At 40.6% G+C, this 26412-nt stretch overlaps 1 protein-coding gene across 3 annotated transcripts in view; it reads right to left on the bottom strand.

Annotated features, from left to right (window-relative positions):
* Window positions 1-20003, bottom strand: part of lman1 (lectin, mannose-binding, 1) — a 36869-nt gene extending 16866 nt beyond the window's left edge. The window contains exons 1-10 of one of the 3 annotated variants that reach the window (XR_004210174.1): window positions 19751-19992; window positions 18221-18375; window positions 16803-16910; window positions 16384-16445; window positions 14903-15002; window positions 14164-14287; window positions 13828-13886; window positions 13452-13584; window positions 10752-10945; window positions 10496-10566 (exon numbers count right to left, since the gene is read on the bottom strand). Coding sequence is in view for 2 of the 3 variants with exons in the window: in XM_031826128.1 (XP_031681988.1) it covers window positions 10496-10566; window positions 10752-10945; window positions 13452-13584; window positions 13828-13886; window positions 14152-14287; window positions 14903-15002; window positions 16384-16445; window positions 16803-16910; window positions 18221-18375; window positions 19751-19985 (1253 nt within the window). In the remaining variant the exon portion in view is untranslated. Of the gene's footprint in view, window positions 1-10495; window positions 10567-10751; window positions 10946-13451; window positions 13585-13827; window positions 13887-14151; window positions 14288-14902; window positions 15003-16383; window positions 16446-16802; window positions 16911-18220; window positions 18376-19750 lie in introns of all 3 variants that reach the window. The other 2 variants (XM_020484760.2, XM_031826128.1) reach the window with 2 other exon arrangements.
* Between the last annotated feature and the right edge of the window lie 6409 nt (window positions 20004-26412).

The raw sequence follows: 26412 nt of genomic DNA, 5'->3' as shown, positions 1-26412 counted from the left end.
GCCAAGACAATGCAGGAGTGGCTTCGGGACAAGTCTCTGAATGTCCTTGAGTGGCCCAGCCAGAGGCCGGACTTGAACCCAATCAAACATCTCTGGAGAGACCTGAAAAATAGCGACACTCCCCATCCAACCTGACAGAGCTTGAGAGGATCTACAGAGAAGAATGGGAGAAACTCCCCAAATACAGGTGTGGCAAGCTTGTAGCATCACACCCAAGAAGACTCGAGGCTGTAATCACTACCAAAAGGTGCTTCAACAAAGTACTGAGTAAAGGGTCTGAATACTTATGTAAATGTAATATTTAAAGTTTACCATTTGTAATAAATCTGCAAAAAAATGAAATGTTTGTAACTGTTTTTGCTTTGTCATTATGGGGTATTGTATCTGAATAACGCTGTAACGTAATAAAACGAGGATAAAGTCCAGGGGTCCTGAAGCATTCTGAATGCACTGTATATGGGTTGTGATGGACGTCAGTTTTACAACACTCCTTTCTCTGAAATTATTTACTGGTTAGGGGTTAACCTTAACGAGTATAACACATGACATTGTCTATTGAAACCATAATATATATATATTATTTAATTACATTGTGGCTTCTGTTAAAAATGTGCAAATCAAAAGTGCCCATGTTAAAGAAAATGTGCAAAATACAGAAGTTATAGTGTTGTGTATCAAAAGAGCAGAATTAGACTCAGTTGACATTTTAATAAAGTGAACAAGATCACGTTTCTGATTAAATTACATTTTCTTATAATGTATTATTACCGACAGGAGGGGTACGTCTTTTCCCATTAATATCGTCTTAAGATTTAAGATGATTACACGCTAAAAACACTTGACAAATAAAAGCAATTGGAAGGTTGTAAGTATATAGGTCTCTGGGGGGGGGGGGACTGCGACATCAAGAAAGCAATCAGAAGGATCCCATGTTTTGTATCTGTGTTTGAAGGATGTATTTAAAAGACTGAGGTCAAATCCTCCAAGGACAAATGTTGCCCGAGATGCATCCTTTTCTTTCAGCCAGCCCAGGGCCACATGGCACAGAGCACACAGCTGAGGGACGGTCAGACAGTAGAAGACATTTCTATAAACAAAATCCAATTTGTTTCTCAAAATTAAGAAGCAGGCAAATCTCCCTCGAGAAAGTAAGTGAACATTTATTAAAACTGAGTCTAATCTTTATCTTGTCCAAGTGACCCATTTATGAGAAAGCCCTTCTCAGATCAGAGAACATAATTTACCAGAGACTAACAGTAAGACGAGGTCAATCACATAATCATAATTCACATCTCTATAGACGAGGTCAAGACCTTAACGAGGGCATAATAATCTACTAGATTATAATCCCATACAGACCAATCACGTTACTGCATTAGAGTCAGATGTACAGTATGTCTGTACTGTGTTTGTATAGTCTTAATATTGTGTCGGTCGGCTCGACTATAGTATGCATTCTTTGAAGTTCAATGTTAACTTCAAAATCTCCCTACCATCATATCTAAGCCAATGTCAATGAAAATGTGCAAATGAATTTGGGAAGTACACAACACACGCCTCTCGTCATGGTCCGTGTAGCCATTCCAGAGAATCAGTATATCGGATTTTTGATGGGTCGTTAGCACTAGGGTCATCAGACAATTATTTTGCCAAAACCTAGCTCAAATTCTAGACGTCAGATCAAAACAAATCTACAGCGCCCATAAGGTGACCAATAGACTCAGATCCATTTGGACTGATTAAGTTTGTAGGTGCAACAGTTTAAAAAAATCCAAATTTACCACTCTCACAAATCTGCCCAATGAAAACCAACGATGTGCTACTTTTTGGTAGCATTTCTGACAATGCTAACATCATTTGAGTCGAATCTCAGAGTTCTAAAACAGTCGAGCAACTCGGGTTGCTGCACAACAGTAGCAGCTTGCTAGTAGAAGGCTAGCAGCTGTAGCTAGCACCAGTTGGATGAGAAGCAAAAGGAAGGTAGCTAGCTAGCGGTTTGTCCTATGGCTGAAGACTGTCACCTGGGTAAAACGCTGACCTGGACACTTGCGTGTAAATCGGAGCACAGATATGCTAGCGGACCTCTTTGGCTGCTATTATAGCCTGTTAGATGCACAATACTGTGGGAACTTTGGGAAAACTGCCACGCTGCTAAATAATATATAATACATGCACACACCAGACAGACACATTGCTGTTGGAAGATCCAGAGTATTATCTATCCCTTACCACATGTATTAATTCAGTACGCACCCTCCCTCCTCTGTCAATTACATTTTCTTCACATCGTTATCATCTAAATTTGCACTGACTGACCAACACAGTGTGAAGTTACTTTTCAATGTGTTCCTGAAAACCTGAAGTCGCCATCCACAAGTAAAGAAGAAGAAGTGCGTGTTGCACACAAAGCATCAACATCATAATCATCTTTTCTTGCGGCGACCTGTGACCAGTCAAAAGACAAAAAACACCATGCTTTGCTAACTTGGTTAGCTATGTGATAAAATGAAACTGTTTACAACTTTTTGACCTTTTTATCTGAGAAATAATTTTTCATCTGTACTGAGTGAATGCCGTTCTGCATATGACTGTTGTACTGCGCCGTTACTAGTCTGCTTGTGGTCCGCTTGTTAGCTTGCATGATTCTTGCCATTCTCCTGAGGACTGCAGATGTGGCCAGGGCAATAAATTGCAATCTCCATACTGTGAGACGCCTAAGACGGCGCTACAGGGAGACAGGACGTACAGCTGATCGTCCTCGCAGTGACAGACCACGTGTAACAACTGCCCAGGATCAGTACATCTGAACATCACACCTGCGGGACAGGTACAGGATGACAACAACTGCCCGAGTAACACCAGGAACGCACAATCCCGCAGGTCCTCACCAGACATCACCGGCAACAACGTCACCTATGGGCACAAACCCACTGTCGCTGGACCAGACAGGACAGGCAAAAAGTGCTCTTCACTGACGAGTCACGGTTTTGTCTCACCAGGGTGATGGTCGGTTTCTTTTTTTGCTGAGTTATATATAAATACACACACACACACAAATAGGTCCCACTTCTTTGTGAGGCATTGGAAACCCTCCCTGGTCTTTGTGGTTGAATCGGTTTTTAAAATTCACTGTCCGACCTTATAGATAATTGTATGTGTGGGGTACAGAGATGAGGCAGTCATTAAAAAATCATGTTCAACACTTACTGCACACAGAGTGAGTCTGTGCTTCTTATTATGTGACTTGTTACTACTGAACTTATTTAGGTTTACCATAACAAAAGGGGTTGAATATTTATGGCTTTTCATTTTTTAATTAATTTGTTAAAATGTCTAAAACCATAATTCCACTTTGACATTATGGGGTATTGTGTGTAGTAGGCCAGTGACACAAAATTCAGGCTTTAACTAAGGTTTTTACGTGACCATATTACCGACACACCGGTGGTCACAAGTCCTGACAGCAGTCAAATTCCACGTGACCGTTTAGTCACAGTAATTAGGCTTCTCCAAGCTCAGATGCTGCTGATGGTCATTAGTAGTCTACCAAACTTACTGCCTGGTACTCAGCACTCAATTGTCCCTCTAATTACTGTGACATCAATGCAAATGTAATCAGAAATCTAATCAAACACTTCATGAGATCCCATGAGCTCATGTTGCTCAATATTGCTATAGGTTAAAAAGAGGATCCTATCAGCTTTCTATAGGCTTGGCCTACTATATTTATTTCTCTACTTTCCTAATGTTAAGCACATTGCTTCTCTTTACAACAGGAGTATAGCCTACCTGGCGGGCATGAAAATAAACCACGGGAAAAACGTCCTTCATCCGCTATTTAAGTGCCGAGATGACATCTATTTTTTTCCCCTGTCCCGAGACAGGCGCCTGATAAATGGTCCATTCTAAATACTAATTTGACAGATATATTATTTAGTATATGTAAAAGAGTAATAGTTCATCAACATTTTAAGCTAAACGTTCTGACCGGTTGTGTCAGCCTCATTGCTTTTATAAAAAAGGTTTTTTCGAATGCTAGTGGTTGGGATTTGGGATCTATCACATCCCACAACTGTCCCAGACTACGTAATATTTTCCTCGCACAGAATAGGTCAACTTTTGTACTATGGGGGAAAGTAGACTGCCATAGGCTAGTGCTTTTGCTCGTGTAGCCTGCGCATTAAACAAAGCAGAGCTCATGACTTCTTTCAAATCAGAAGTCGCATCACGCAGTCTTATAATGTATTAGAAATCTAAACAGAAGTCGCATCACGCAGTCTTAGAATGTATTAGAAATCTAAACAGAAGTCGCATCACGCAGTCTTAGAATGTATTAGAAATCTAAACAGAAGTCGCATCACGCAGTCTTAGAATGTATTAGAAATCTAAACAGAAGTCGCATCACGCAGTCTTAGAATGTATTAGAAATCTAAACAGAAGTCGCATCACGCAGTCTTAGAATGTATTAGAATTCTAAACAGAAGTCGCATCACGCAGTCTTAGAATGTATTAGAATTCTAAACAGAAGTCGCATCACGCAGTCTTAGAATGTATTAGAAATCTAAACAGAAGTCGCATCACGCAGTCTTTGAATGTATTAGAAATCTAAACAGAAGTCGCATCACGCAGTCTTAGAATGTATTAGAAATCTAAACAGAAGTCGCATCACGCAGTCTTTGAATGTATTAGAAATCTAAACAGAAGTCGCATCACGCAGTCTTAGAATGTATTAGAAATCTAAAACAGAAGTCGCATCACGCAGTCTTTGAATGTATTAGAAATCTAAACAGAAGTCGCATCACGCAGTCTTAGAATGTATTAGAAATCTAAACAGAAGTCGCATCACGCAGTCTTAGAATGTATTAAAACTCTAAACAGAAGTCGCATCACGCAGTCTTAGAATGTATTACAAATCTAAACATATATCCCAACATTTGTATCACAACTCAAGTTGCATAAATAACTCTAAATGAAGCAAACAGGAGGATCTGTTTCATTGTTAACCGCTGACACAATAGCATGTGAGCACTCGCTCAATTTGGAGAAAATATCCTTTCTATTTTATTCAGCTATGTTCATTTGTATTCTTCATTCATACCACTAAAATATAAATAATGCCACGGATTTCTAAGCAAAGCTTGTCTGCTAAATGAACTAGTGTAGCCCACAGCCATATGGCATAGCCAGATCAGGGCCTAACATGAGGACAACTCAGCGCATGCCATTCTGTTCTTCTGAAATATATGAAGAAAATGTCATCTGTTTCTTTAGACATCTAAAAAAATAAAATGTAGATGTTTCTAAGGTTGTGTGTGGAAGCCAGGAGATGTTAAATGTGTTAATGTTAATTAACAGTCAATTGCGGTGAGACCGGCAGTTATTTGCTTGACAATCACCAGCTGACAAAATGTTCTATATGACTGACAAAGCCCTGTAACACAACATGTTCTATATGACTGACAAAGCCCTGTAACATGTTCTATATGACTGACAAAGCCCTGTAACATGTTCTATATGACTGACAAAGCCCTGTAACACAACATGTTCTATATGACTGACAAAGCCCTGTAACACAACATGTTCTATATGACTGACAAAGCCCTGTAACACAACATGTTCTATATGACTGACAAAGCCCTGTAACACAACATGTTCTATATGACTGACAAAGCCCTGTAACACAACATGTTCTATATGACTGACAAAGCCCTGTAACACAACATGTTCTATATGACTGACAAAGCCCTGTAACATGTTCTATATGACTGAGAAAGCCCTGTAACATGTTCTATATGACTGACAAAGCCCTGTAACATGTTCTATATGACTGACAAAGCCCTGTAACATGTTCTATATGACTGACAAAGCCCTGTAACACAACATGTTCTATATGACTGACAAAGCCCTGTAACACAACATGTTCTATATGACTGACAAAGCCCTGTAACACAACATGTTCTATATGACTGACAAAGCCCTGTAACACAACATGTTCTATATGACTGACAAAGCCCTGTAACACAACATGTTCTATATGACTGACAAAGCCCTGTAACACAACATGTTCTATATGACTGACAAAGCCCTGTAACACAACATGTTCTATATGACTGACAAAGCCCTGTAACACAACATGTTCTATATGACTGACAAAGCCCTGTAACACAACATGTTCTATATGACTGACAAAGCCCTGTAACACATGTTCTATATGACTGACAAAGCCCTGTAACACATGTTCTATATGACTGACAAAGCCCTGTAACACAACATGTTCTATATGACTGACAAAGCCCTGTAATACAATGTGTTCTATATGACTGACAAAGCCCTGTAACACAACATGTTCTATATGACTGACAAAGCCCTGTAACACAACATGTTCTATATGACTGACAAAGCCCTGTAACATGTTCTATATGACTGACAAAGCCCTGTAACACAACATGTTCTATATGACTGACAAAGCCCTGTAACACAACATGTTCTATATGACTGACAAAGCCCTGTATCACAACATGTTCTATATGACTGACAAAGCCCTGTAACATGTTCTATATGACTGAGAAAGCCCTGTAACATGTTCTATATGACTGAGAAAGCCCTGTAACACAATATGTTCTATATGACTGACAAAGCCCTGTAACACATGTTCTATATGACTGACAAAGCCCTGTAACACATGTTCTATATGACTGACAAAGCCCTGTAACACATGTTCTATATGACTGACAAAGCCCTGTAACACAACATGTTCTATATGACTGACAAAGCCCTGTAACACAACATGTTCTATATGACTGACAAAGCCCTGTAACACAACATGTTCTATATGACTGAGAAAGCCCTGTAACACAATATGTTCTATATGACTGACAAAGCCCTGTAACACAATATGTTCTATATGACTGACAAAGCCCTGTAACACATGTTCTATATGACTGACAAAGCCCTGTAACACATGTTCTATATGACTGACAAAGCCCTGTAACACAACATGTTCTATATGACTGACAAAGCCCTGTAACACAACATGTTCTATATGACTGACAAAGCCCTGTAACACAACATGTTCTATATGACTGAGAAAGCCCTGTAACACAATATGTTCTATATGACTGACAAAGCCCTGTAACACAATATGTTCTATATGACTGACAAAGCCCTGTAACACATGTTCTATATGACTGACAAAGCCCTGTAACACATGTTCTATATGACTGACAAAGCCCTGGAACATGTTCTATATGACTGACAAAGCCCTGTAACACAACATGTTCTATATGACTGACAAAGCCCTGTAACACAACATGTTCTATATGACTGAGAAAGCCCTGTAACACAATCAAATGTGGAAACGTAAAGGGGTGTGAATACTTTGAAGGGTTTGCATATACTTTAACCGCATAATTCTAGTTATGGAAAACTAGTCAAATAATAAATGAACATTAGTTAGCCTTAGTGATGACATTCATCAATATTGATATTGATCATGTCAAATTATCCTCTTGATAAGACTATTTGGATTGTCTGAGCTCAATTTTGAGTTTCATGGCAAAGGATCTGAATACTTACGTAAAATGTGATTTTTAAAAATTATAAATGAGCAACATTTTCGAAACCTGTTATAACTAAAGATGGACTATCAGTAACCTTAACAAGCAGTTGCTTATCAACAGACGGTCAATATTATAAACAAACTATCTGTAGAGTATTTACTGATGGAAAATCTGAACTATCCAAAGTAAAGAGTCATCATTATTTTCAAATACCAAGAGATTTGGAATATGGCTCTCACCATTATCGTTGAATATTTAGTTTGTGTGATCTGATCGGTCTGTCGGCACCTTCGATATCATAATACTTAAGAACAAAATATGTTATTGTTATTTGTCAAATGGAAAAGAAAAACAATTGATGTAACTGTTGTTTTTGAAAAAAAGAACGGAGATTCTCATCTTTCATCAGGATTAAGTTACACCATCAAACCTTTATTTGAATCGACAGCCTCTAACAAAAGACTAATACAAGAGTCTTAATCTGCATTATCCTAAGATCATATGACAAGCCTGGGAGGTCGACAGAAGTATGTAAAGAATAGGGACATTTACATGTACAGCGCATTGGGAAAGTATTCAGACCCCCTTTTGACTTTTTCCACATTTTGTTACATTAAAGCCTTAATCTAAAATAGATGAATTAGCTTTTTTTCCCTGCTCATCATTCTACACAAAATGTTACACATTTCTTTAAAATATCACATTTTACGTAAGTATTCAGACCCTTTGCTATGAAACTAAAAATTAAGCTCAGGTGCATCCTGTTTCCATTGATCATCCTTGAGATGTTTCTACAACTTGGAGTCCACCTGTGGTAAATTTAATTGATTGAACATGATTGGGAAAGGCACACACCTGTCTAGATAAAAAGGTCCCACATGTCAGAGCAAAAACCAAGCCATGATGTCAAAGGAATTGTCCGTAGAGCTCCAAACCAGGTTTGTGTTGAGGCACAGATCTGAGGAAGGGTACTAAAACATTTCTGCAGCATTGAAGGTCCTCAATAACATAATTCTTAAATGGAAGAAGTTTGGAACAACCAAGACTCTTCCTAGAGTTGGCCACCTGTCCAAAATGAGCAATCGGGGGAGAAGGGCCTTGGTCAGGGAGGTGACCAAGAACCCGATGGTCACTCTGATAGAGCTCCAGAGTTCCTCTGTGGAAATGGGAGAACCATCCAGAAGGACAACAATCTCTGCAGTACTACACCAATCAGGCCTTTATGGTAGCGACCAGATGGAAAGGCACATGACAGCCCACTTGGAGTTTTCCAAAAGGCACCTAAAGGACTCTCAGACCATGAGAAACTAGATTCTCTGGAAACTAGATTCTCTGGTCTGATGAAACCAAGATTGAACTCTTTGGCCTGAATGTCAAGCACATCTTTAGGAAACCTGGTACCATCCCTACGGTGAAGCATGGTGGTGGCAGCATCATGCTGTGGAGATGTTTTTCAGAGGCAAGGACTTTGGAGACTAGTCAGGATCGAGGGAAAGATGAACAGAGCCAAGTATAGAGAAATCCTTGATGAAATCCTGATCGCTCTGGAGCAGGGCCTCAGACTGGGGTGAAGGTTCACCTTCCAACAGGACAACGACCCTAAGCACACAGCCAAGACAAGGCAGGAGCGGCTTCAGGACAAGTCTCTGGATGTCCTTGAGTGGCCCAGCCAGAGCCCGGACTTGAACCCGATGGAACATCTCTGGAGAGAAGAATGGGAGAAACTCCACAAATACAGGTGTGCCAAGCTTGTAGCGTCATACCCAAGAAGACCAGAGGCTGTAACCTCTTACTCAGTACTTTGTTGAAGCACCTTTGTCAAAGGTCTGAATACTTTGCAAAATATATATTTTTTTGCTTTGTCATTTTGGGGCATTGCGTGTAGAATGACGAGGGGGAGAAAAACAAATGAATCAATTTTAGAATAAGGCTTTAATGTGACAAAATAAATGTGAAAAAGTCAAGGTGTTTGAATATATTCCGAACACACTGTTATTTCTAGTCTATGGACTAGGAATGACAGCAATATATGATTTGGTTTGATTACCTGGACACTGTTTCCACATGTTAACATTTGTGGCACAAATGCAATTTATTATAATTTTTCCTGCTTAATTTCCAAGTGATCTATAAGTAAAAAGTAAGCATTTGGAAACAGTAGCCAGGTAATCAAACCAAAGAATGGAAAGCTGTCAAACCTTCTCAATTGACTGCTTAAAAGGGTAAGGAAACCAATATGCAATTGTTAATTTGGGTGAACTATTGCTTTAATCTATTAGAACCTGAAAATATCGACATATTTAGGAAACAATGGTTACAATGGTCAAGTAATGGAAATATATAAACGGTTAGGCTATATGTTATATCGTCTCAAAGCACTGACAAGCTCCATGTTAGAAAACAGTCATGATGTTATCAGGAAAAATATATTTTTATGCATTCATTCATCCTCTAGTCTAGAAGGCAGTTTGGATGCTCTATAAAGTAAAGAAGCGCCCACCAGACTCCCCAGCTCATATCCTCATGCACAAAACACAGCGAAAGTCAGAGCAAACAAAAGCTGAAGGTAAATATGGATTAGGGATGACAAGGTGTCTATCCCACTGGGGGGGGGGGGGGGGGTATCATAGTCTTGGGGGCTTGTAGTTAAGGTATCATAGTAAATCCTACAGACAAGCCAGGGAAGGGGGGGGGGGATTTCAGACTGGGAAGAAAGACAAACAAAATGTGCAGATTATTGGGTCTAGGCTGAGACACCTGCGGCAGCGGAGTATTGTGTTGTGAGATTAAATATGAGATTTAAAAAGGATTTATTTATGGCCTGGATTGAAAAACAATAGCTTGTTTGTCTGGAATATCAGATCTTACGTACAGTACTGTGTGTGATAAATACAGTTAAGGAATAATAACAAAACAATTGCTGTGACAGTACCCACCTCAACTCGTTCAGGTTCCTCAGTACTTCCTGTTGTGTTGCAACCACTGCACCCATCTCTTGACTCGGAGCCTGAAGAATTCAATAAACATAAAAACGATTGAAACATGTCATGATCCTTTTTTAGTAAAATTATAAAACTTCAGTATGTGTATGTGGCTCTATTGATATGAAAAATATACTTACTGTATGTGTGTGCGCTCTTTTACAAGTGTGTTTGTATGCATGTGCGCTCGTGGTCTTCCTAGACTTCCTACCTGTCCCACCTGTCCTCCAGACTCCCCTTGGCGCTTGGAGATCTCGTCGGTAGCCACGGATACGTAGCGTCGTTGTTCGTCCAGGATCACGGCCAGCTGATGGTGAAGCTGCTTGATCTCCAGATGGATCCGGTTCTGGCCCTCAAACACTTGGCGGATCTCTCTGTCGTTCACACTCTCATACATGTCCTCAACTACACAGATCAGACAGAAGAACGTCTTATTAGCATCTGTTATTAGCATCTGGACATATCCAACCCCCCGCCCCACCCCGCCAATTTTTCCGCTAATTTTCTGTAATTCGACAAACTTTTCAATAGGAGGGAGGTAAATGTTTGCAGTTTTTAATATGATAACTGATTATCAAAAACAGGTCCTACCCCAGTCGATAATTCAACCATGATGACTTCGAGTTCAAATAGCTGTCCGCTAGACTAATTTAACAAATCTAAAAACAGCTGACATGAAATGATTGAGTGACTGCTGATGCACGACTAATTTCCAAATCGTACCTTGTGTATTCTATTATTCTAACAGTAAGCTGAAACCTCGACTGATCTCTTACTGTTGAGTTATATAGAGGGCATTCAGAAAGTATTCAGACCTGTTGACCTTTTCCACATTTGGTTAAGTTTACAGCCTTATTCGAAAATGGATTAAATTGCCCCCCCCTCTCATTAATTTACACACAATATCCCTTAATGTAATGCAAAAACAGGTTTGTACAAATGTATACAAAAACATAAATATCATATTTACATAAGTGAATCTAGATGGCCAGGCTCCGATATATATAAGACTGAGGCTACAGAGATATATATATATATATATCTCTCTATCTAGAATGGTTTTTATTTTTTACTATGTTCTACCCTGTATCTTATCTTCACTATGATTCTACAACTACGAAATAACACATGGAATCATGAAGTAACCAAAAAAAAATAATTGTTAAACAAATCCAAATATATTTTACATTTCAGATTATTCAAAGTAACCCTTTGCCTTGATGACAGCTTTGCACACTCTTGGCATTCTCTCAACCAGCTTCACCTGGAATGCTTTTCCAACAGTCTGAGTTCCAACATATTCTGAGCACTTGTTGGCTGCTTTTTCTTCACTCTGCGGTCCAACTCATCCCAAACAATCTCAATTGGGTTGAGGTTGGGTGATAGTAGAGGCCAGGTAATCTGATGCAGCACTCCATCACTCTCCTTCTTGGTCAAATAGCCCTTATACAACCTGGAGGTGTCTTGGGTCATTGTCCTGTTGACAAATACAAACAATAGTCCCACTAAGCGCAAACCAGATGGGATGGCGTATCGCTGCAGAATGCTGTGGTAGCCATGCTGGTTAAGTATGCCTTGAATTCTAAATAAAATCACTGACAGTGTCACCAGCACTGTCCTCCTCCATGCTTCACGGTGGGACCCACACATGCAGAGATAATCCTTTCACCTATTCTGCGTCTCACAAAGACACAGCTGTTGGAACCAAAAATCTCACATTTGGACTCATCAGACCGAGGGACCAATTTCCAGTATCTCTACTTGCACATCATCATCTGCTCATTTATCACTCCAGTGTTAATCTGGTAAATTGTAATTCTTCGCTACTATGGCCCATTATTGCCTACCTCATGCCTTTTGCACACACTGTATATAGACTTTCTTTTTTTCTACGGTGTCATTGACGTGTTTATTGTGTTATTGGCTTGTTTATTGTTTATCCCATGTTATTCCATGTGTCACACTGCTTTGCTTTATCTTGGCCAGGCCGCAGTTGTAAATGAGAACTTGTTCTCAACTAGCCTACCTGGTTAAATAAAAACCATTTTAAATGAAGGCCTGATTCACTGAGTCTCCTCTGAATAGATGAGGTTAAGATGGGTCTGTTACTTGAACTCTGAAGCATTTATTTTGGCTGATATTTCTAAGGCTGGTAACTCGAATGAACTTATCCTCTGCAGCAGAGGTAACTCTGGGTCTTCCTTTCCTGTGGCGGTCCTCATGAGAGCCAGTATCATAACAGAGCGTGATGGTATTGCGACTGCACTTGAAGAAACGTTCAAAGTCCTTGAAATGTTCCACATTGACTGACCCTCATGTCTTAATGATAGACTGTCGTTTCTCTTTGCTTATTTGAGCTGTTCTTGACTAAATATGGACTTGGTATTTTACCAAATAGGGGTGGTAAACAGAACACAGCCCTACCTTGTCAAAACACAACTGATTGGCTCAAACGCATTAAGAAGGAAATAAAGTCCACAAAATAACAAGGCACACCTGCTAATTGAAATGCATTCCAGGGTACTACCTCAAAGCTGGTTGAGAGAATGCCAAGATTGTGCAAAGCTGTCATCAAGGCAAAGGGTGGTACTTTGAAGAATCTCAAATAGAAAATATATTTGGATTTGTTAAACACTTTTTTTTGCTTACCTCATGATTCCATGTGTTATTTCATAGTTTTGATGTCTTCACTATTATTCTACAAAGTATAAAAATAGTTTTAAAAATAAAGGGAAAACCCTTGAATGAGTAGGTGTCAACTTTTGACTGGTACAGTATGTAATTTTTTAATGGGCCCGCAGCCTATTGAAGAAAATGCCCATCCCTGATCTAGAATGTAAAAAAAGTAGCATAATAACATGTATAGCTAAGACAGGATGAAGTCTGGGTAATATTATGGAGTGAAACTAACTGGGTTGTCCCTGAACGTCCGGATGCTCCTTCTGGTAGTCCTCTTTCTTTTTGTCCAGATCCTGCTGAAAGTTCTCAAATTCCTCCTGGTACTTGTCCTTGTCCTGCTTGGGCATCTCTGCTTCAGGTGGGGGCTTCAAATGGGACAAAACAACCCCTGTGAACCAACGCTGAAGAGACTGATGCCCTGTACTCCCCTTACTTACATAATGCTTTCTCATACCTCTATGGAAGAAATAGGGCACACGATTCACTCGGATGTTCTTCCATTTCAAATTGTACTGAGTGGTAATGTAAGTGGTTTAACTTGTGGTAAGTGGAAACTGTACCAGTAACAGTTATGACTATGAGTAGTATAACTAAGAAAATCTAGTTACCAGTTCTTGGCCAGGCTCTGATAGTCTGAACGTCAAGAAGGACAGGACATCATGATCGTCTGGAAGGCAAAAGTTACATTCAAACGAAACACATTAAATATGATTAAACAAAATTATTTGTTTCATGATTGACCATTATAACCTAACAATATCCACATTCTACATTTCAAGCAGTTTAATCTAAATCAATTAGGAATAGTAAACATTTCATTTGAAAGAGATTACATGTAAAAAAGAGGGTTTTACATGCTTATGGCAAGTTTAATAATGCATTACAACCACATCATAATGCATTATACCTGCAGGCCTCAATTAAACTGTTACCAAGATAACCACCTGCTAGACCCCCAGTGGCAGCTGAGATGCCGAAGTAGCCCTCCTGTGGAATGACCATGTTGTCCACTTTTGTACAGAACTCATAGTCATCCTTATCTGGCGTGAAACCATTGTTGATCAGCACCTGACAGGACAGACAATGTTATTAGTATACTAACCAAGTGCAATCAATTAAAATGCATTATAATTGTGTAGTGTTTAACCACTTTTCCTCCCCAATTTCTTAATATCCAAATTGTGAGTTACAGTTTTGGCCCATCGCTGTGGCTCACGTACGGACTCGGGAGAGGCATGCGTCCTCCGAAACACAACCATGCCAAGCCTGCACTGCTTCTTGACACACTGCTCGCTTAACCCGGAAGCCAGCCACACCAATGCGTTGGAGGAAACACCATACAACTGGCGACCATGTCAGCGTGCATGCACCCGGCCCACCACAGGAGTCGCTAGAGCGCGATGGGACAAGGACATCCCAGCCGGCCAACCCCTCCCCTAACCCTGACGACGCTGTGCCAATTGTGCGCCGCCTCATGGGTCTCTACAAATCCAAGATCGAACCCGGATCTGTAGTGATGTAGTGCTTTAGACCGCTGCGCCACTCGGGAGGCACGGCATATCTCTGTTTGATGCATTCGGGTGTTGATCATTTGAATCGTGTTCTCAACAAATGGCCAATATAAAAACACCAGTCAAATTTGTCTCTGGTTTTTTGATTGGAGGGGATTGATAATTTACTTACTGTTAGTGTTCTTTTATAGTATGTTATTTTGGCTCTGACAGGATAGGGTTTGTTACGGAAGTCTCTTAAGCATGTCCCCAGGGCCTGAGTCGTGCCATCACTGAAAAGAAAACGCCATTTTTTTTAAAGACACATTACATAGTAGTATTAGAAGTAGTAGTACTACTTTATATATCACAAGAAGGGAAATTCATTCATCCTCACAAGCATCGACAATACAAAGTACAAAAGACCTGGAAGTAAGTAAGTAAGTGTAATATATGTATATATATATATATATATATATATATATATATATAAAGGAGACACACCACAGCAGCAGGAGAAACAAGTACAGAGAATATAGTGCAACATAGATGGCCATACAAACTGAAAATACAAGGTTTTGGAGATCTCAGAAATGAAGGAAAACAGTTCCAATGAATGTGTAAACAACACAGAGTAGTGACGACACAGAAGACAGTTCCAATGAATGTGTAAACAACACAGAGTAGTGACGACACAGAAGACAGTTCCAATGAATGTGTAAACAACACAGAGTAGTGACGACACAGAAGACAGTTCCAATGAATGTGTAAACAACACAGAGTAGTGACGACACAGAAGACAGTTCCAATGAATGTGTAAACAACACAGAGTAGTGACGACACAGAAGACAGTTCCAATGAATGTGTAAACAACACAGAGTAGTGACGACACAGAAGACAGTTCCAATGAATGTGTAAACAACACAGAGTAGTGACGACACAGAAGACAGTTCCAATGAATGTGTAAACAACACAGAGTAGTGACGACACAGAAGACAGTTCCAATGAATGTGTAAACAACACAGAGTAGTGACGACACAGAAGACAGTTCCAATGAATGTGTAAACAACACAGAGTAGTGACGACACAGAAGACAGTTCCAATGAATGTGTAAACAACACAGAGTAGTGACGACACAGAAGACAGTTCCAATGAATGTGTAAACAACACAGAGTAGTGACGACACAGAAGAAGGTTCCAATGAATGTGTAAACACAGATTAGTGACGACACAGAAGACAGTTCCAATGAATGTGTAAACAACACAGAGTAGTGACGACACAGAAGACAGTTCCAATGAATGTGTAAACAACACAGAGTAGTGACGACACAGAAGACAGTTCCAATGAATGTGTAAACAACACAGAGTAGTGACGACACAGAAGACAGTTCCAATGAATGTGTAAACAACACAGAGTAGTGACGACACAGAAGACAGTTCCAATGAATGTGTAAACAACACAGAGTAGTGACGACACAGAAGACAGTGGTGTAAACTCCAACACATAGATGGCACAGAAAAGTGATTTCCAGCATTCACTGCCCAGGGAGATTAGGCGGAGAGAGAGGATTATAATCTCCAACCACAAATAAATCATTATATTTTCTAATCTTCTTTTAAGTTGTAAAATGTTCAGTTGGTGATGTCAGTAAGGCGAAGGAAATGTTGACTTACTTTGGGTGATCATAAACAAGTTTGCCATTGTTTCCCACTACCAGCACAGCAGGGTTATTTTTCTAAAACAAACAGTAAAACAAACAACAATTTGTAATCTACCTAATCTAGGTTTTAAAAAGTTGTTTCTTTCACTACATCCTATCAGACCTAGGCTACAACTTGAAAATATGAGGGGAAAAAATGTATATCAAGATAAAGTGTGTACAGCATTAACCCACATGTCCTATTTTTTGCATTGTGGTATTTTAATTTTAAAGTATTAATGACATTATGGAAAAAAACGGTTAATTGACATTTTACCTGAATTAATTTGCAATATCCTTTTGACTTTTTTGCTTTACCCATAATTAAATAAATACATTTATTGTAAATTGATTAAATTAATGTAATAAAAATCATAAAATCTGACCACCAACCTTCCCATCGTTGTCGAAGGAATCGAAGAAGATGCCGATACCGTTCCAGTTGTCAGCGGCTCCATAGACAGGACCATCCAGGCCTTGTGCAGTAGTGAACCATATCGCCTGTAAGAGGGATGAGGACATGGAGACTGTGAATGTCCAAAAGTACTTATTTTAACTGTCTGAATAACTATAGGTAACAGTAGAGCAGCAGAGGGAAAGAGAGATAAATATAGGGACAGTAGATATAGTCAAATGTACAGTACAGTGAACGCATAATGTAGGATTTGAACCCACGACCTTGGCGTTACTAGTGCCACGCTTTTACCCCTCTGAGCCACACAGGGACAGGACAGACATGGAGAGATAAGGGGATTAACCTGTAGTCTGAGCCGAAAGGTCAGCACAACTCCACACTCACTACCAGCAGACTAGCTGCAGGAATATAGGCGTAGGTAACTCAATGGACATTAATAGGCATACCTATCACACTATTGAGGTGACACAAAACATACTGTACTGGCTCTAATATTTCATTTTCACATATTTTCCAGCATGGCTCCAGCAACTATGGTGGATGTGTGTGTGTGATCAGGCCAGTATAGCTTGGCTCAGCTCAGTAGGCTGACTAGGGCTTGAGCATAGAGAATGATAGAGGACTCTAGTGCTCAAAATTGAAAAATAAAAATCACCTTGTCCAAAAGAAATTGCCATGGTTATCAAAAAGTCATGCCAGGGTAAGCCTACACGAAACACAGCCCTTATTTTAAGTATTTCTAAAATCACCTATGGGAAAAATGAATGATGGAAAAACAACTGGAACCATTTGCTTGTTCGACCACTAGGTTTTATGGGTATTATGACTCATACTGTGGTACTCTATTCTGAAGTAGTCAACTGGGTGGGACTTCCTTCCCATGGTTAAGGAAGGTTCACATAATTCCATCCAGGTCATCAGGAGGGATCAGCCAATTAATTATACTTGTGCGCAAAACACAATAGCAGAAGAAGATAACTGACTACTTCAAAATGGAGATGGCCTCAACGGAGCTGCCTGTGGTCTCACAGACGCCATAATGGAACAGATACACAGAAAAATCCTCTATCATTCTCTATGGGCTAGAGTCAGAGTATATGGAAGCCATAGGAAGGAAGGTATTATTTCTCACTTGGCTAGCTTCACAATAACAAGACGCATACATATGCTGTAGCCAGTGTTTTTAAAGCACACTGCAGTTAGCCCAGGGTTAAGTAATGCTTGTGTGAAAGGAGGGTAGGATAGCCCTGGGCTAAATTTAACCTATGTTTAAGGATAGCCCTGTGCTAAGAAAATGCTGTGTGAAAAGGCCTAGTGTGAAGCTAGACATGAGTGAATTTCCCAATCTTTATATAATAAAAGGAAAATTGACTTGGCAAGGTGGTGTTCCTCTTACCAGGCCGTCCGCTCCCATCCTCCCTCGTCCAGACACACGGAATGTCACCTCTGCTTCCCAGTTGTCAAAGTTGACCGTGGACTTGGTCCAGACCGAGCCCTTCTGACTCCTGAGAGAGGGGGTGATACGGACCTGATCGGCACTGGGGATGGCATCTGGAATAGACGTTTGGGGTAAAGTCATACTGTGCAAACCCTTACTGACAGAAGGCTAAGACAGCTCAGTTACCAGAATCACTAGTGGTCCGTTCCGTTATGACTGTAAGGTACAGAAGCTTTGTGACTGACTGTGAATGTCCAGAAATACTTGTTTAACTGTTTGCATAGCGTAACTAAGTAAAGTAAGTGAGCCTTGCCCGAGCAATAATGGCCCATAGTGCAACTATGTATTGGTCCGGGGTAAACAATTGGCCAGAAGTTATTTTCTTTACAAGCCTTGGGGTTAGTAACATCATTGTGTCTTATGCCTATGTACACATGTACATGTGTTACTGAGATTGTTATTATTTCAAGGTTCTTTGTGGACAACGTTTACATGGATTAATTACATTCTGAAACCTTAAGACAATAGGTAGGCCCAATATTGTTAGCATTGCAGTCAAGGGTTTGGCAGACACCCAAGGTCCACAATAGTTTGTATATTTTGAGCCTAAATTAAAAATGTCACAGTAGTTCAATCGTGTGTGTGTAAAACATGCCATGTTCTGTACCCTGATAAGAAATGGACAACATGATCAAATTGACTCCTAAATCAGAGTGAGTTGACACCAGTCCGGGACCTTTGCACTGCTTCTAAAGATACTGATTTGTTAACCCTTTACATTACACAAAACCATGCTAGTAGAAGGACTGATCAATTCAATAGGAAAGAGATAGAAACCCATACAATGCTCACTAACCTTTAAAAGGCAACGCGTTTTCTCTGATAATATTATGAAACTCAATGCTGGCTATTGCATGTGTGCAATGCTGCGGTAATGTTTTCCAAGGAGGATTCCAAAACCTGGAATGATCTGTATGTCCATATTTAGTTTCTTATAGGCTGCAACGTTGTTAACAAGAACAGCCTCAACTATTATACCGTGTCAGTTAAAATGAAATGTAAGCTTGGCAACACCAGATGGTATACTTTGAGGTTGGGTGATTTAGGCAGCTGGCAGGCATGAACGTGACTAGGTAGTACTCAATGTAGCTAACGTTAGCTAGCTACTTGGTAACTTTACTGATGTCTGCATATTGTGTATTTCTCCTCTTCTCCTGCTGTCCCGTCTGATGCTGCTGCTCATTTCACTGCCATGACATGTTGAAACGAGTTTGATATCAGGCCCACTGCCCCTCAGTGGGCTACAGGCAGTAGCCGACTGGCTACAACAAACGTGTCATAAATGTTCCCCCACATGCAACATGGCTAAGTTACAATCGCTGGCTAGAATGGCAAGATATCCATCGCAGCGGATTCACCTTAGTATAATGATTTATAACGGTCAGCAATTAGCCTAGCCACCGGCACCAGTCACAAACTGAAACTTACTTCCACTGTGTACCCAAAAGGGAATACTCCCGTCGGCTTGAGACAGGTGCGGTCCCTTGAAACTGTACTTGTATTCAAACCTGCGGTTTGGGGCTTCTGCAGTCGAAGCAGCGGCGGCGATATTATTGGCATTACTATGTTGGAATATTAAAGTAAATATTAATAAACACGCTTCAGCAGCCAGGCGGTTTACTATGGACACTGCCATCTTTTGGTACCACTGCTGACGTAGCATTGAATCAGAGAGGATGATGGGAATGCCTGTAGGGCCAACAGGGCGCTTTCTTATTGGTCGAATCCCTAGACGTTGTAGGCTGAAATTACACGTTGTAGGCTGACACATGCCTGCATTTCTTTCACAACGTAAACAACGACCGCAACCTTTTGTTTTCAGAATGTAGCCCAACCAGTTTTACTTTGTTGTATTTTCGTAAATCTTTGCCATATTTAACCAACATATTTGATCGAGTCCTGTGATGTGGCGACATCTTTCACCTCAAGTGACCTATAGGCTGCGTGACCACATCATACAGACATGATTCATGATTTATAATGATTTGCTATTTGGTGGAGGTACATACCTACTCTGTTGTTATGAAGGATATATACATGTTTCTTTACCATAACAGCCATAACATAATGATCCTGAATAACAACAACAATAAAAGTAGTGATGATAAGAAGGACGCTAGAGGGGATGGCTGCCATTTTAACGGCTCTTAACCAACTGTGCTATTTTGTGTGTTTTTTTACATTGTAACTTATTTTGTACATACTGTTGATTCTAGCGTCTCTTATGACCGAAAATAACTTATAGATATCAGAACAGAGATTACTCACCTCGAACTGGACAAAGATTTTTTCTTTAATGAGACTGAAGTGAAAGATATAATGCTGCTCCCAGACAAGGCCCAAATCCCCATCACTCGCATGAAGAAAATAAGGAAATACATGGGGCGGAGATCAGGGTGCCTTGTGAGAATTTGTCGGGGAGTGTGTAACCCACCTCCAGCATCCATTATATTGGCCAACGTGCGATCACTGGAGAATAAACTGAATGAGCTCCATTCGAGACTATCTTACCAACGGGACATTATAAACAGTAATATCTTATGTTTCACTGAGTCGTGGTTGAACTACAACACAGATAATATACAGTTGGCAGGGTTTTCCGTGCATCGGCAGGACAGAACAGCTACGTACGGTAAGATGAGGGGTGGAGTGTGTCTGTATTCGTCAATAACGGCTGGTGCGCGATGTCTAATATTAAGGTAGTCTCAAGGTATTGCTCTCCTGAGGTAGAGTACCTCATGATAAGCTTTAGACCACAATCTACGAGGAGAGTTTTCATCTATATTTTTCATATCCATCTATTTAACACCACAATCCGACCCTGGCACTAAGACGCACTCAACGAGATGTATAAGGCAATAAACAAACAAGAAAATGCTCATCTAGAAGCGGCACTCTTAGTGGCCGGGAACTTTAATGTAGGTAAATCTGTTTTTAAATCAGTTTTTTTTCTCATTCCTTCCAGCATGTCACATGCAACCAGAGGGGAAAAAACTGTATGCCGCCTTTACTCCGCATGCAGAGACGCGTACAAAGCTCTCCCTCGCCCTCCATTTGGAAAATCTGACCATGATTCTATCCTCCTGATTCCTGCTTTCAAGCAAAAACTAAAGCAGAATGTACCAGTGACTCGCTCAATACGGAAGTGGTCGGATGACGTGGATGCTTCGCTACAGGACTGTTTTGCTAGCACAGACTGGAATATGTTCCAGAATTCGTCCAATGGCATTGAGGAGTATACCACCTCAGTCACTGGCTTAAGTGCATCGACGACGTTGTCCCTATTGGACCGTATGTACATATCCCAACCAGAAGCCATGGATTACAGGCAACATCCGCACCGAGGTAAAGGCTAGAGCTGCTGCTTTCAAGGAGAAATCCTGCTATGCCCTCAGACGAACCATCAAACAGGCAAAGCGTCAATACAGGACTAAGATTGAATCCTACTACATTGGCTCTGACCTTCGTAGTATGTGTCATGGCTTGCAAACTATTACGGACTACAAAGGGAAACCCGGCCGCGAGCTGCCAAGTGACGTGAGCCTACCAGACGGGCTAAATGCCTTTATGCACCAGCTGTTCCAGACAACTGTGTGATCACGCTCTCTGTAGCCGATGTGAGTAAGATCTTTAAACAGGTCAACATTCACAAGGCCATGGGGCCAGATGGATTACCAGGATGCGTACTCGGAGCATGCGTGGACCAACTGGCAAGTGTCTTCATTTACATTTTCAAACTTTCCCTGACATAGTCTGTAATACCTACATGTTTCAAGCAGACCACCATAGTCCCTGTGCCCAAGAATGCGAAGGTAACCTGCCTAAATGACTACCGCCCTGTAGCACACACGTCGGTAGCCATGAAGTGCTTTGAAAGGCTGGTCATGGCTCACATCAACATCCTCATCCCGGAAACCCTAGACCCACTATAATTTGCATACCGCCCCAACAGATCCACAGATGACGCAATCTCAATTACACTCTACACTGCCCTTTCCCACCTGTACAAAATGAACACCTATGTGAGAATACTGTTCATTGACTACAGCTCAGCGTTCAACACCATAATGCCCACAAAGCTAAGAACCCTGGGACTAAACAACTCCCTCTGCAACTGGACCCTGAACTTCCTGACTGGCCGACCCAAGGTGGTAAGGGTAGGCAACAACACATCTGCCACGCTGATCCTCAACACGGGGCCCCTCAGGGGTGCGTGCTTAGTCCCCTCCTGTACTCCCTGTTCACCCACAACTGCGTGGCCAACCACAAATCCAACACCATCATTAAGTTTGCTGACAACACAACGGAGGTAGACCTGACCACCAACAGTGATGAGACAGCCTATAGGATGGAGATCAGAGACACAGGACAACAACCTCTCCCTCAACTTGAGCGAGACAAAGGAGATGATCGTGGACTACAGGAAAAGACGCCCCCTGCAAACACGCCCCCATTCACATTGACGTGGCTGTAGTGGAGTGGGTCAAGAGTTTCAAGTTCCTTGGTGTTCACAGCACCAACAAACTATCATGACAGTTGTGAAGAGGGCATTACAGTGCCTTTTCCTCCTCAGGAGAGTGAAAAGATTTGGCATGGGTCCCCAGATCCTCAAAAGACTCTACAGCTACACCATCGAGAGCATCCTGACTGTTTACATCACTGCCTGGTATGGAAACTGCTCGGCATCTAACCATAAGGCACTACCGAGTGTAGTGTACATACTACCTCAATAAGCCTGACTAACAGGCTTATTTAGCCCGGCTACTCTTTTTTCAAATGTCTTTTTACTGTTGTTTTATTTCTTTACTTACCTACACACACACCATTGGTTAGCATTTCACTGTAAGGTCTACACCTGTTGTAGTAGCGCACGTGTAGCGCACCTGTTGTAGTGGCGCACGTGACCGAAAAACGTTGATTTGATTTTAGCGCTTGGCAACGCAGACGGTCGTTGGCGCGTGTAAGCAGTGGAGTTGCGATAATTGAATAACATGCATGTTTAAATGTATTTTGCGCATGCGACACGAGCGATGCTGTCAGCATGTAATTGAACACAAACAATGATATGTTTTCATGTCTTTATTGAACACACCGTTTAAACATTCACAGTGCAGGGTGGGGAAAGTATGTGAACCCTTGGATTTAATAACTGGTTGACCCTCATTTGGAAGCAATAACCTCAACCAAACATTTGCTGTAGTTACGGATCAGACCTGCACAACACAATTTTGGACCATTCCTCTTTACAAAACTGTTTCAGTTCAGCAATAATCTTGGGATGTCTGGTTTTTGAACCGCTCTCTTGAGGTCATGCCACAGCATCTCAATCGGGTTGAGGTCAAGACACTCTAGAAGGTGTATTTTCTTCTTTTGAAGCCATTCTGTTGTTGATTTACTTCTGTGTTTTGGGTCGTTGTCCTGTTGCATCACCCAACTTCTGTTGACCTTCAATTGGTGGACAGATAGCCTCCTGCAAAAATGATGAACTTGATGAACTTGGAAGTCAATTTTTCCATCAATGATAGCAAGCTGTCCAGTCTCTGAGGCAGCAAAGCAGCCCCAAACCATGATGCTCCCTCCACCATACTTTATAGTTGGGATGAGGTTTTGATGTTGGTGTGCTGTGCCTTTTTTTTCTCCACACATTTTTGTCCACACATGTATTCCTTCCAAACAACTCAACTTTAGTTTAATATGTCCAAAGAATATTTTGCCAGTAGTGCTGTGGAACATCCAGGTGCTCTTTTGCAAACTTCAGAAGTGCAGCAATGTTTTTTTTTTGGATAGCAGTGGCTTCTTCCGTGGTTTCCTCCCATGAACACCATTCTTGTTTAGTGTTTTACGTATCGTAGACTCGTCAACAGAGATGTTAGCATGTTCCAGAGATTTCCGTAAGTCTTTAGCTGACACTCTAGGATTCTTCTTAACCTCATTGAGCATTCTGCGCTGTGCGCTTGCAGTCATCTTTGCAGGACGGCCAGTCCTAGGGAGAGTAGCAACACTGCTGAACTCTCTCCATTTATAGAACATTTGTTTTACAGTCGACTGATGAACATCAAGGCTTTTAGAGATACTTTTGTAACCTGTTGTATTTGGCGCATGTGACAAATACATTTTGATTTGATACATGTGTTTTTACAGCTGTGTCTTTCTGGGTAAGTCTCGAAGAGCTTTCCACGCCTGGATTGTACAACATTTGCCAATTATTATTTTCAGATTTCTTCAAGCTCTGTCAAATTGGATGTTGATGATTGCTAGACAACCATGTGTTGTCATGTGTTGCTGCCATGCTATGTTGTTGTCTTAGGTCTCTCTTTATGTTGTCGTGATGTGTGTTTTGTCTTATATTTTTAAATCCCAGCCCCCTTCCCTGCATGAAGCCTTTTGCCTTTTGGCAGGCCGTCATTGTAAATAAGAATTTGTTCTTAACTGACTTGCCTAGTTAAATAAAGGTGAAATAAATTTTAAAAAATCAGGTTTTGCCATAGATTTTCAAACAGATTTACGTCAAAACTGTATCTCGGCCACTCAGCAACATTCACTGTCTTTTTGGTAAACAACTCCAGTGTAGATTTGGCCTTTAGGTGTTTTTAGGTTATTGTCCTGTTGAAAGGTGAATTCATCTCCCAGTGCCTGGTGGAAAGCAGACTGAACCAGGTTTTCCCCTAGCAATTTGCCTGTGTTTATCTCCATTCCATTTATTTTATCATTCTGAAAAACTCCCCAGTCCTTAACGATTACAAGCATACCCATAACATGATGCGGCCACCACCGTGCTTGAAAAAAAATGGAGAGTGATACTCAGAAATGTGTTGTGTTGGATTTGCCCCAAACATAACACTTTATTTGTATGTGACAAATAACATTTGATTTGAAGAAGGTAATTGCTTTGCCACATTTGTTGCAGTATTTCTTTTAGTGCCTTGTTGCAAACAGAATGCATGTTTTGGAATATTTGTATTCTGTTCAAGCTTCCTTCTTTTCACTGTCATTTAGTATTGTATTGTGGAGTAACTACAATGTTGTTGATCCATCCTCAGTTTTCTCCTTTCACAGCCATTAAACTCTGTAACTGTTTTAAAGTCACCATGGGCCTCATGGTGAAATCCCTGAGAGGTTTCCTTTCTCTCCGGCAACTGAGTTAGGAAGGACGCCTGTATCTTTGTAGTGACTGAGTGTATTGATACACCATCCAAAGTGTAATTAATAACTTCACCATGGCTCAAAGTCTGCTTTTGTTATTTAATTTTTTTATCCATCTACCAATAGGTTCCCTTCTTTGCGAGGCATTGGAAACCCTCCCTGGTTGAATCTGTGTTTGAAATTCACTGCTCGACTGAGGGACCTTACAGATAATTGTTTGTGTCGGGTATAGAGATGAGGTAGTCATTAACAAATATAATGTTGAAAACTATTATGAGGCCATGTAATCTATTATGTGACGTATTAAGCAAATTTTTCCTCATGTACTTATTTGTGCATAACATAACAAAGGGGTTGAATACCTATTGACTGAATACATTTCAGATTTTCCTTTTTTATTAATTAGTCAACATTTCCAAACATCTAATTCCACTTTGACCTTATGGGGTATTGTATGTAGGCCAGTAACACATCTCAATATTATCCATTCTAAATTCAAGCTGTAACAACCAAATGTGCAATAATTCAAGATGTATGTATACAAACTGAAGGCATAGCTGGGCTTATGCTTTATGCTGTCGTTAAGTTGTGCACTAATACTACATGTATCTGTAGCAAGTGAACAAGAAATCATTTGACACAGCTCTGTAATTGGGAGGAGAACACAACACTTGCTGTGCCCTTCTCCAACCCCCTGTATGCATCCATTATGAAGGTTTAAACGAAGCAGCCAAGCGGATATGCTCTTGGAAAAGTGTTAAAAATTAAATTACTGACGTTTTAATTTTCACCAGGCCTTGGCCTAAGACCAGAGTCATTAAAAAAGCTCAAGCAACGCTAAGTAATTGATGGATAGTCAGACGGGATGTTTAGTGTCCACTTTGCTTTTCTCTCTATGAACGTCTGGGGAACTTGGCTGCTTTCGCATAAATCCATTGAGAGATTCT

Source organism: Oncorhynchus kisutch, linkage group LG6 (assembly GCF_002021735.2).
Source record: "Oncorhynchus kisutch isolate 150728-3 linkage group LG6, Okis_V2, whole genome shotgun sequence".
NCBI lineage: Eukaryota > Metazoa > Chordata > Actinopteri > Salmoniformes > Salmonidae > Oncorhynchus > Oncorhynchus kisutch.
Note: the sequence above shows the minus strand (reverse complement) of the source record. Positions and strands in the feature narration are given on the sequence as shown.